This window comes from Oryx dammah, unplaced genomic scaffold (genome assembly GCF_014754425.2).
Source record: "Oryx dammah isolate SB20612 unplaced genomic scaffold, SCBI_Odam_1.1 HiC_scaffold_5, whole genome shotgun sequence".
NCBI classification, from domain to species: domain Eukaryota; kingdom Metazoa; phylum Chordata; class Mammalia; order Artiodactyla; family Bovidae; genus Oryx; species Oryx dammah.
Genome location: NW_024070189.1, coordinates 75,071,228 through 75,084,516, shown reverse-complemented (window position 1 = coordinate 75,084,516; position 13,289 = coordinate 75,071,228). Strand labels below are relative to the sequence as shown.

The following is a 13,289-nucleotide window of genomic DNA, read 5'->3' as shown; positions in this document are numbered from 1 at the left end:
GATCAAGAAATAATATCTACTAGTAATATTTAATATTGTAATTCACAACCAACTTTCTTAACATTTTAATTTTTATTATTGTTATTCTTTTTTCTTAAAATTACCCCACATTCTCCTTTCAAGCAAAGTCCAAAGGGTGCATCCTACTGACCTATATCTAGTACTTAAGGCTAGGCTGTTAATTTCAGATCTTACTTGAAATCTGATGGAAATTTTATAAATTTTATTCATAACTCAAGAAATTAAAAATAAAAAATGTTGAGTGAGGGAAAGACCTAATTTTAGTAGGTTTGTTTATTATTCTAGGAAGGAGTATACATTAATGGTAATTTTTTAAACCTCAATATTCAAAAACCAAAATTAATAGTGAATTGCCATGATGTGAGAAATAAAACACTTTTTATTTTGGGGTATCTAAGATATTTATTAAGAATGTTAACTTTCACTAAACTCAAAAGTAATGGATCAGATTGGATTTTTGTTATTAAGTAGACAGGTAAAATGGACAGGATTTTTGTTATTAAGTAGACAGGTAAAAATGAATTGGCATAATGAACCTCTGTGCACTCTCTCAGAGTACTGTAACTTATGGGATAAAGAACATATATTCAAGTTAAAACTACTGTGAAGGCAACAATGATAACATAACAAACCTTTATGGCTATCATTTTTACAAAAATTATTTAGGATTATTTTCTGTGAAAAAATAAGTAAAAATATTATCATCAGTTTTTCCTCTAATCCTGTACCCAATTTAGTTTTACCTTGGCTTCGGTCTCTGCTTTCTCCAATATCAGTGCTGGTAGTTGCAATTGTATCCGCTAAAGCCATCAAAGACATCTGCTCCATCCGGCTGAGTCCTGGTAAACTAGAATGAAGCAAGTGGCCAGAAAGAACCTGAGCATGCTCAGGACCAAAGTAAGTTGGACTGTATTGTGAAAGGTCAATAACCACAGGCTCTGTATTTTCTTCATCTGTCTCTAACACATGACGATCAGTCACTAAAACTGGCATCTGAAAAAGCTCATCATAATTTTCTTTTGACAACTGGTTTGAGTTATTTAAGGTACTCTGATTACTAGATCTCTCTAAGGATGAGTAATAGCTATCATCATCTGCTGCAAGTAAGGCATATAAAGGAAGTGGAGGGACGGAATCGATTTCTGTGTAGTCTGTATTTTCACTTTTGTTGAATGCCTGGGGGTCTCTAGTAGTACTTCCACTAGCACTGATGGTGAGAGACCTAAGGCGGCGCTCATGATTAGATTCAGCTTCATTCAGAGCCACAACTTCCCCAGCAATGCACTTGACAAGATGTGACAAGATGGCCTTTGCTCTCCGAACTTTGCCAAGATCCATGAGTTCCAAAAGTTGCAAAGGATGGTACTGAGGTAAAGTTGGGGAAAGAACATGAGCTGCTTCAAAAAGACCCGAATCTTCCATATCCACAGAAGGATCAAACGCAGTTTTCTTCCCACAGATCTTCTGTGCAAGACTAGTCATGGATCGAGTCAGAGTTTTCTTTGGAGGATGTAATCCAGAACTTGATGAGTTACTCTGTTTTATTAAACTCGTTATAGATGGAGTGCTCCCATTATATGAATCTGTTGTAACAGGTTCTTGTGTAGAAGATGGCTGCCACTGGGAATACACATGCATTTCACAATCCATTCCTACCACCAGGATGCCATCTCGGACCCAAGATAAAGAAACAGGAAAAGGTGGAGAGCCTTCTACAGAAGAAACCAAGTCCACACTTCGTAACAGTACAAACTGAGAAAGGGGCACAACTTTAGTACTTTCCCAGAGAGGAAACGCCAGGCTTTCCTTACCAGCCTGTTCTTGTACTTTGCCAGACAGAGGTCCATACATAAAAAGTTTTGATCCAATTCCTACAGTCAGAATATGAGAACCATCTTCTCTAGACATCCAATCTAAGTGAACTAAATGCTTTGTGTTTGATGTGACACTTTCTTTACTAGATAAATAGATCTCTTGTTTATTATAGGCCACTAAATTGCTATCAATACTAATGCCAGAATCCAACACTGTATTTAACTCATCTAAATGAATTGTCTGCTCAAGGACCCAACATGAACCTCCTGTGGACTCACATTCAAAAATACTTACATGCATCACAAAGTCCTGAGAAGATCTACTATTAGACATAGGCTGCTTATATGCTACTGCTAAACGATTTGTGTGTGCACAGCTGACTTCTATAGGCCTACCAGGTACGGTTATACTGCTATTGCTCTGTAGTCCATCTTCAATAAGTAATGGCCATTCTTCCCAAATGTATGTAAGATCTGTTTTTCCATTCTTTGATGTGGCAGATTCTCCAGCCATTACTCTACATCTCCAGAATCTTACTTTCTCATCTGAGCATGAAGTTGCCAATAAATAAGGTGCACTGCATATGGGATATATGGAAGAAGAACTCAGATGTCCTAAAATAAAAATAACCCATTAACAAAATGTCAAATGATGTCAAAATAATCCACTAATAAAATGTCAAATTTGGTAAATACGTCTCTCCTCTTGTACTAAAGGTTTTAGTCTTTTGCATGAACTAGCATTAACAACATGACAGCCAATATTTAGCTTAAGGATCAACAAGATCAGTAAGCAGCTTTTAATGACATCAAAATGGTATATAAAAATGACATTATTAGCAAAACCTTGAGCCAAAAAAGAACTCAGATAATTTACAGCTAAGGACTCTCTGACTAAATGTGTATCTTATGCCTAAACAAAATAGCCAGATTAAAGCAGAATTAGAAAACCTAAATCCTAGTCCTGGTTTTCAATCCAGCATTCTGTTCACATCTCTTTGCTACCATTATATATTATTATAAATCTAATTTTAAAGATATCAATACATTTAAAAAATTCATCAATATTCACTGGCTACTTCTCTGTAATATTTTTAAATATAACTGTGTGAATGGCTTACAATTATTTAAGTACTAAAAGGGCCTTCCATGATTGAAGCTGTATTTCAAGGAAATGATGCTGAGAAGATTCTCAGATGGGACATATGTTTCCTTGGGTTTAATGTAATTAAATATTCAATTTACCTAAATCAGGCATTGGCAAACTTTTCTTAAAGGGCCAAAAAGTAATAATTAGGCTCTGCTAGCCACAGAGTCTCTGTTGTAACTACTCAACTCTGCCATTGTAGAACCAAAGCAGCCATACACATAAGTAGACAAACAGGTGTGGCTATGTTCCAGACTTATTTATGAAACAAGTAGGTGACCCATAGTCTGTCAAGCCCTATCCTAAACTATTAAATATAAATTACTAATCACAATATAGATGTTACACAGAACATCTATCGTATTTTAAAAGCATATTTCAACATACTGTTAGTAAGTTTTTTTAAAGTCCTCAAGGACTTAGCAGTACTGCAAAAGGACACAATTAACATTGTTCAATAGTTTCTCTAAGCTAAACAGATAATAAAGAGTTTAGTGGTTATTTAGTCACTGCTAAGTGTGTATGACTTTTGCAACCCCATGGATTGTAGCCTACCAGGCTCCTCTGTCCATTGGATTTCCTAGGCAAGAATCCTGGAATGCTGTTTCCTTCTCCAGGAGATCTTCCCAACCCAGAGATCTAACCTGCATTTCCTGCACTGCAGGTGGATTCTTTACCGCTGAGCTACCAGGGAAGCCATCCCTTCCCAAAAGTCTCAGTTTAAAAAGAAATTGTTAAGACTAGGGAAAAAAGCTTTTATCATATGCTACTGCTTTTGTCAAACAAAAGAAATTTCTTCTCCTGCCCTAGGACTTTTTTCATCTAAACTCAACTTGCACCAAAGATTATTTTTAGAAACATCTTCAGTTTCTCTTACATTTGCTATAAAAATTTTTTTGAATTGAGCAGTGAAGAGTATACTTTTTTGGCTAAGGATGCTGCTGCTGCTGCTAAGGCACTTCAGTTGTGTCCGATTCTGTGCGACCCCACAGACAGCAGCCCACCAGGTTCCCCTATCCCTTGGATTCTCCAGGCAAGAACACTGGAGTGGGTTGCCATTTCCTTCTCCAATGCATGAAAGTGAAAAGTGAAAGTGAAGTCGCTCAGTCATGTCCAACTCCTAGTAACCCCACGGACTGCAGCCTACCAGGCTCCTCCGTCCATGGGATTTTCCAGGCAAGATTACTGGAGTGGGTTGCCATTGCCTTCTCCAATGGCTAAGGATAACAGCTCTTAAAATTTCATCAATACAGAAGTCACTTTTTTTCAAACTTTAACTTTCCTTGCACTGATTCCTCTTTTATTAAAATATACCAAAAAAAAATCTCAGAATGTTTAAAAAAATTTATCATGACACTGTAATATTCCTGCTAACTTCACCAATTACAAAAGATTAAGTGCTTGATTACATGGCAAACTGAAGAGCATTCGAAGGAACTAGTCAAAAGTGATAAGTAAAGAAGACCAAAAATCCACACTGTGACTATGAAAATGAAAGAACTAGGTGATTAAAAAGATGGATTTTTGTCTTGGTTTTCATGATACCCTTGATACCTTGAAATTCTGTACACTGGAATGACCTGGAAGGTTTGTCAAAATAAGACTGCTGGGTCCCACCCCAGAGTTTATGATTCAGTAAGTCTAGGGTATGACCCAAGAATTTTTACTTCTTACAACTTCCCAAACAATGCTGATGCTGCTGGTCTGGGGACCACATTTTGAGGGCCACTGTCCTAAGGATGAGGATGATAAATATTTATCAGGAACTGCACACTTAACAGTCCTTCACAGCACAGAGCTCCTGGCCACCATTACCAATATTATCAGTTGGCAAATAGGTGCAACTCCATTATTAAGTCTGCCCTGGAAACTTTCACTTCGTCTTTACAAAAGGATAATAAAAACTTGTCTTGGAAATCAATATTTAAGACAGTTCTGGCTGACAAATGCCAGTAATCATAATGAGAAACTGAAATTTTTAATTTAGGATATTGAAAGGTATTCTTTCCATTTCTGCTCCTGTGTGAATTTAAAAAATGGGAGTTGCACCTATTTTTAAATACATAGTAAACCTTCATGCACTGCCAAATGTATCAGTCTCTTTTTTACAAAGTTTACACACCTGCTGATGGCTTAACACTTATTATCTCAACTCCTTCTGGCAAATGCAACTCTTGGCTATAAACCATTTCTGAAGACAGAGTCAACTTGCTGGTACTCTGGAGATTTGCTCTGCAAGCCTGATACTTCTGTGAAAAGGGGGATAGGATCTTCTCTGGAGAAGAAGAATAATGTTCTTCTGGCTGCCAAGCTGCTTCAGATATTTTTGTATCTACTTTTTCATCTATAAAACATAAAAAAAGAACCAAAACACTGGGAGGGAACCCCTATAAACATTAAAATTGCTAAATTTTATAATCCAAAACTGCCTTATAAAAGATAAAAATGTAAATATTCCTATGTTTCTTTATGACAAGAAAACTGAGAAATTGTTTTTTCCTTAATTAAGAGAATAAACTACAATTATCCTGTCAATAAAAACAGCTTAAAAAATATCCACCAATCTATCTATACATACTTTGTTAATTTAAGTCTACTAACAGAAAAAAAAAAAAAAAAAAAAACTCACCCAATGAGACAGGAATGGACTTTAAATGTAAATTCCACATGTGTAACAATGAACGGTTGTCTTGGGTGCACTCTATTACAATTAGGTAGAATTTTTCAGAAAATCCATTAGGTGAGCTGCCTGTTGGTATTAATGATATATTTCACTATTAACATAGACAGCTATTAACATTTTAATATGAAAAATGAAAAATAAAGAACATTCTGTTGATATAAATAACCCTTTACATCCATCTCTCTCATTTTCAGCATCTTTCCATCATTGTATTTAAAGGTTACAAAAGCACTACAAGCATTTTTGCAAAGTTCAAAATTCTCAGGGAAAATGATAGAAGACTAAGAGAGCAGTGGTAAGAAATTAGACATTCAACATAAAAGTGTAGAATTCAAAAAGGTACTTCTTAAAGGAGGAAAATAAATGGAAAAAGGGTAAAGAAATGATGTACAAGAAAATAAAAATAACCTGAAACAAATACAGAATGCAGTTATTATTATTTGAGTCTTGATAATTGACCTTTAGAGCAATAGGTACACACTGTACAGTTCCTTGGTAAGTAGTTATTTTTGAGTTTGGTTTGGCTCTGTAATCAAAACTAATAACCAAGATATTTTAGCTTTATTTTCCTGATTTTCTTTATTTAAAATAACAGCTAATACTGGGAGGATGAATTTAATATCATTTTTAAAACTGCTTAATTATAAAAAAGTATTAATTAAAACCGCCTATATAAATAAGTTTGTAGCTAATGCTTTAAATTGTAGATTTTTAAAGGGTCAGGTGCCAATATCATTCAGATTATTAGGGCAGGACCCCTCCCATGCAAAGAGCACTCACACATTAATGATAAGGAACATGTCTATGATACTTTTTTTAAAAACATAATTGATGTGAGTTCCCTGGCTATCCTGTGGTTAGGACTCTGCACTCTAACTGCCAAGGGCCTGGGTTTGATCCCTAGTTGAGGAACTAATATCCTGCATGCCAGGTAGCATGGCTAAATATAGATTAATCAATTACAGTATTTTAAAAAACCATAACTGACAAACTCCTTTAATTTTTTCATTATTATTGCCTTGTTAAGAATAAAAAGATACTGGTATTTATGACAAATATTATCACAAATGTACATAGGAAAAATTTAAACTCAGACATGAAACATTGTATCAACTTATCTTTATTAACTGCCTAACATACTGTACATTTTATAGCTCGTTACATAAAAAATTCTTTACCTGCATCAGATAACATTCTGTCTTTTCCCAGTCTTTTCTTCTCAAGATTATTCAAAATGAAGTCTTCTTGAAAAACATGAAGTAGTTGGGTTTTTCTGCCTTGCTAAATGTAAATAAATACCAGCATAAGTTGACATACATATTATTTATTAACGCTAAGTGGCCAGAAAAATAATACTTACAAGTTTGGTAATGGGATCTAACGCAATAATGCATCCTGGCCTGGCTGTTGACTGTTGACTTACGATGTTAAACACTTCACCAACATATTTCTGTTTTTGAAAAAATGGATATTTCCTTTATTAAACAATTAAATTTAAAAACTAATAAAAAATGATGTAAAATTTGAGGCATAACAGACAATAAATAAGTTCAGGTGAGACTAAATAAGTTCACAAGTCTCTTTTATTATAAACATTCTGGGATTTTACCAGGCAATTACACAGGAATGAACAGAGTTATATAGCTCAGTTGGTGCAGAGAAAAACAAAAGCAATATTTGGTAATCGTTAAGGAGAAAAAGTATTTTATATTTTTAACTATGAAAGACTGACTTGAATCTCACGGAAATGTTCCAAGCATCAAAGCTTTTTAGCACTAACTTTGACAAACAAAGCTAAATAAACAAATTAATATACTATTTATAAACAGTGATTTCTTGAGCCACATCATCTCCTGACTGCTCTTGTCAAGGTCATATGGTTAAATTCAATCTTCAAGAACATCTATCAGCATATGAATCTGTTATTTCTTCCTCCTAGAAATTTCTTCATTTTGGCTTCCTTTATACACCACACTCACCCTACTTTTAACAATGGAATGCCCCAGGGTTCAATCTTCCTACCATTTCTACTTTCCAACTATAGCCTCTCCCTCAGAGATCTCATTCAGCATCACAACTTTATATTCTAACAGGTACTTATTTTCTATCTTCAGACGAGGCCTCCCTCTAAACTCCAGACACTAGCCTACTAGATCTCTTGTATGTCAAACAGGCATTTCAAAATTAACATTTCCAAAGTCAGGCTCTTGAATTCTCCCTGCACCTCAAAACCTATTTACACATTATTCACATCTCAAGGCAAACCTTGGGAGTTATCCTCTTTTTCTCACACAAACCCTATATCCAGTCCAATTCTTATAGTCAATGTTCAAAACACATCCAGATTTGACCAATTCTTATCCTCTTTATCATTACACCACTTGCTACCATTCTAACCCCCTTTCACTCTTTCCTAAACTACTGTAATAGCTTCCTGAATTGGTCTCTCTGATAACACTTCTGCTTCCCATGTCTAATCTATATAGCAAACAGAGTGATATTTTAAAGCCTAAGTCAGATCATATCACTGTCATTTTTTACACCAGTTTCTATGTCATTCAGAGTAAAATTCAAAGTAACTACAATGGCCAATGAGGTCTTTTACTGCAAAGGCCAGGCTAACTTTTTAACTTTATTTTTTATTACTAACTCATTTATCCTACACCAGCCACAACAGCCTCCTTGATGATCCTTACCTACCAAACATGCTCTGGTCTGAGGATCTTTACACTTGCTTTGCTGAAATACTTTTCCCTCTAAATATCCACACAGGTAGCTCCTTCTCCTTCAGGTCTTTGCTCAAACTGTACCACTTCTGTGAGGCTTTCCCTGACCAGCACTTTACTTGGCACTCCCTACTACTTCTGCAACACTGTTTCTCTCCAAAATATTTATTAATATATTTTGACCTTTTTTCTATATTCTTTCACTGAATGTAAGCTGAGATTTTTGTCTGTTTTATTCACATCTAAATTCCCAGCACTTAAAAACAATTCCTGAAAAAGAGAAGACCCTCAAGAAATATTTTGCTACTATAACACTGTATGCTTTACAAAAAAAAAAAAAAAAAAAAAAACTTTGTCTTCTGTAAAATAACTTAGGGGAAAACAACAACAACAAAAAAAGATGAGGGCAGACCACTGATAACCAAACTGAAAGCTTGTTTCTCTTGATTAAGATTAAAATGCCACTCTTATTATTTCAGCTTCCCCTGTTCATCAATAACCTACAGATGAACCAACATGATTCAGCAATATACTGCCAGAAGTCCCCATGTATCTCTGAGCCAGGAAATACTATGCGACTTCCCTGGTGGCTCAGCGGTAAAGAATCTGCCTGCCAATGCAAGAGACATGGGTTCAACCCCTGGGTTGGGAAGATTCCCTGGAGAGGGAAATGGCAACCCACTCCAGTATTCCTGCCTAGAAATCCCACACACTGAGGAGCCTGGTAGGCCAGAGCCCATGAGGTTACAAAGAAGTCAGACATGACTTGCGGCTGAACAACAAAAGGAAGTACTACATATTGTTGGACATTAGATTCTACTTTTGGAATGAATGAAAGACATGGTTTCTTTTTAAGGGATTGGGATCACTATAAGACTATCACTAAGACTATAATGTAAATGTGCAAAAAATAACTAAAAATACATTATAAATTTTATATGACAATCCTAGAAATTGCTCAGTAAGTATAAATTAACTATTTAAACACATCATATTTTATTCTTAGTTTCAAAAGTCATTTACTTACAGAAATTTCAGGATTGGAAAGCTCATATAAAAGCTTCTTGGCATCAATAACTGCTTCATATAATCTCAGATATTGCCCATCACTTGCTACAAAGCACGCACTAGGAGAGTTGCAATATGCACCTAGATGTATTTTAAAAATATTTACAATTTAACTTTTAAGCAACAATGTCAGAAAATCTAAAGTTCTTAAGTAAAAATCAGAATGCTTACCTAGACAATAACTGGGAATAAGAGTGGGCAGCCATGCCACATTGGAAAATGCAGAAACGTGAAGAGAATTAATCCGGGCAAGCTCAGAAACACCTCCAGAGAAAGACAATGGCCCAACTGGATCAACTCTCCAAAGAATAAGCTCACTGTAAACTGCATTGGGATCCTGAAAGGCCATGTCAATAGTGCTTTTATTCTGTTGTGCCAAAGGACATTCTTCAATATTCACAGCGTCATCAGGTTGCTTTTGGTTATCAACATCTGGTGTCCTTAATGCATTATGGTGTGACGTTGTCAGCAATAATGGTAATACTGAGTGACAAGCTAAATCATTAAGATGAAAGCGATGACCACAGTATCTGGATTTGTGGGAAATACTGAGAACTGTAGAAAAAGCAGATTCTTCGGCAAAACTGACAAGCCATTGATTCAGGGAGCCATCAGCATGCTTTGAAATCATCATAACATTAGGGGTAAAAATACTTAATTTTAAACTATTAGTTGATTTACTGTGACCAGAAGAGATAAGCATTGACGTGGAACGTGTCAGGCTGGAAGGTTTTTGTTTCCCTTGCTGAATAGCCAAGTCAACATTCTTGGTACAGGCATACATCACTATGCTTTTACAGAGAGAGTTTGCATCACCTGTGGGGAAAGCTACAGGAATTCTGGAAACAAAGGACACCTGGAATTAAGAATGTGAGCATTAGAAGACATGAAACTATATAAACAGGTTTTACAAAACAGTACCCATATTTAACAAAAAGCAGCTCTCCAGAGATCATAAAAATAATACCTGTACTTGACGAAACATACCAGGCTGGTATTCGTCCAGCCAATCCACATGCCAAACCAGCAAAGAACCATCCATGGGATGAATACTGAATAGCATGTCTGCATTTTTACTCCATTCAGACAGAAGTACTTCAATCTGATGATCAATGGCAGATGATGGTAATGGTACAAAACTTGAATTTGGTACCAGTTTATCACCACCCAATTCCTTCTTTTCATGATTTATTTTCAGATCATCAATGCTGTCATCAATCTCTATAAGGAAAAGAGTTCATGAACCATATAAATACAATCAAGCTACTACTATAAATTAAGAAATGCATTCTTAATCTATCTTTACAAATGCATTCAAAATGAAAAACATGTTTTCATATAAATAGGAAATGGGGTTCCCTTTAAAAATAATTTTGCCCCAGGAATATAACGCCACTGGAGTTAACTCAGTAATCAGAAGGCCCAAAGGGCTGAGTCACTGGATTATCAGTAGAAGGACTAATACTGACTGGAAAATAGGTAAAGGGGGCACAAAGAGTCAGACACAACTGAGCGACTAACACTTACTTACTTAAAGGGAGCATAAACTTGGAAAACAGTACTGGGGGGAGCAATTTGGCAAAAGTTATTGAAATTTTAAAATGCTTATGCAATATGCTAATTCCCCATCTAGAGATCCACCTTAGAGAAAACTTCACACAAAGATAAAGAGACGTGTGATTTTACCATTATCAGTATATAGTGAGAAACAATTGAAATCAATTTAAATGTCTATCAACAAAGAAAACACTTAAGTTTTCTCTTGAGTCTCCTGATTCAGGAGCTGTTAAAAATAATGAGCGAGAAAAGTGCCGAATACTGAATTTAAGCAAGCTACAGAACACAATGTTCATTTAAAAATGAAATCCCATAGTACAATTAAAAAGAAACTACCTTTACATATACTTGCATGAGCATAGAAAAAAATAAAATCTGGAAGAATGCTCATCAAATTTAACAATATGGAAACTTTATACATGATGGTACTGTTAAATTTTTTTTAAGGGGAACATGTAAACTTGTAATTTAAAAAACACTTGATTTCTCTCTACCTGACTGAGACTGAATGAATAGAAATTGAATGTAGAGCTTAAGCTCTAAGTGTACTGCTTCTCAAACTTTAATATACATACAACTCATCTGGGAATTTCACTAAATTGCAGATTCTTGTTTAGCAGCTCCAGGTGGAGCATGAGATTGTGCATTCCTAATAATGCCAATGCTACTAGTCTGCAGATAGTCCTCTGAGCAGCAAGACCCTAGTGGCCCACAGAAGCGTAAGTATGGAGAATTCTAAATCCCTACATTACCATCAGGAAGTAAGACACTTGGAACAAAACCGTCTATACTGGATTATTATATGAGCTAGTCCAAATGTGTATTATGCCGCTAAAATCTGAAGGTTATTCCTAACAGTAGCTGGTGCTACCCTAATATAAAAATCTTCGCTATCTTAAACAAAACGTCATAGTTTTTATCCTTCTTAAAGCTTTACCTTCATCAGATTTTACATCTGCCTGATTAGAATCTTCTACACTGGTCTCAGAAGATGGTTGCTCAAAACTTTTTCTAAGTTGTTGTAAAAAGACTTCCACGGACAAAGAAAAATGCAACTCTTTATTGTTTAGCCAGTGTACCACAAAGGGTCCACTCTTCTCTTCATTTTCACTTAGACTCAGAGAGGTAATAGAAGGAAGAAGTGGAATATCTACAAAGAACAAGAAAAAAAATCAAAATTATAATTTCTATCATGCTAGCATATAAAACACATTTTATTTAATCTGTAAGACTCACAATATAATGGTTCCCACAATTATTACTAATGAAAAAACAGACTTAAATGGTGTATTTAATATCCTTATTGTAAAGGACAGAAAAGTACATATTCTAAGTCACATACCATAACTTACTTATATATACACACTTATGTATTTTTCTACAATTATAAAATGTTCTCATTAAGAAACCTATCTATAATTTGTAGACATGTTAATAGAATAGTGTTCATAATTTATATAGAAACTCATTAGAAACATATTTTAACTTGATCTACCATTAAAAATGTCATCAAGTTGTCAAAGGAACCAGTGATATGTTTACCTCAATAGCAACAACTTTCTTTTACTTAAGAGACTGACATATTAACTTTTTTCATGACCTACCTATCTAATCCTAAGATAAGATACTGCAATAGACACTGGTTATTTATTAGCATCAAGATTGAAAACAGATAGTATGAAACTGAGGTTCCCTTCTTATATTTAAGAAAATCATTCAAGACAAGCCAACTCAGCTAAAAAACAAAACAAAAATCTGGTCCCTTGATATTACTTTTGAAATCATTGCTAAGTGAAGTATATTGAAGTACAAATTCAGAGTAAAAAATGATAATTCTGATGTAATAAAGAAAGATTTGTCTATTATTATTAAAGTCCAAATCTAAATCATGCTGGTGTCTGCTGAACAGTACAGCCTGGAATAGATTCAGGGAAAGTTAATAATTTTCTCCAGAACAAATCTGCTGATTTTAAAAAATAGGAAATATAAATAATTTGAATTATTTGTTCAAACACTGTCTATTGCTGGACACCAACATAAACAGTATTATAGGGGGTAAAAGAAAGGATAAATGAATCTTTTCCCCACCACTTCTACTGGAAGTGGTTCTAAGAGTTGATGGATATTATCTAATTCAAGAGCTCTGTTTATAATTATATATTCATTAGTATAATTGTTTAATTAATATTTATCTATCTCCTACCTGGTTATATGCATCATATGAGCAATGATCAGTAATGTTGTGATCATTATTGTATCTCCAGTTCCTATAT

General features: G+C 34.8%; 1 protein-coding gene across 3 annotated transcripts in view; it reads right to left on the bottom strand.

The window, feature by feature from the left end:
- DMXL1 (Dmx like 1) overlaps positions 1–13,289 on the bottom strand; it is a 129,882-nt gene that overhangs the window by 75,720 nt on the left and 40,873 nt on the right. For all 3 annotated transcript variants that reach the window (XM_040241687.1, XM_040241688.1, XM_040241689.1), the window contains exons 10-18: positions 11,954–12,166; positions 10,427–10,680; positions 9,631–10,315; positions 9,419–9,540; positions 7,026–7,115; positions 6,844–6,946; positions 5,612–5,731; positions 5,105–5,326; positions 765–2,450 (exon numbers count right to left, since the gene is read on the bottom strand). In XM_040241687.1, coding sequence (XP_040097621.1) covers positions 765–2,450; positions 5,105–5,326; positions 5,612–5,731; positions 6,844–6,946; positions 7,026–7,115; positions 9,419–9,540; positions 9,631–10,315; positions 10,427–10,680; positions 11,954–12,166 — 3,495 coding nt within the window. The remainder of the gene's footprint in view (positions 1–764; positions 2,451–5,104; positions 5,327–5,611; positions 5,732–6,843; positions 6,947–7,025; positions 7,116–9,418; positions 9,541–9,630; positions 10,316–10,426; positions 10,681–11,953; positions 12,167–13,289) is intronic.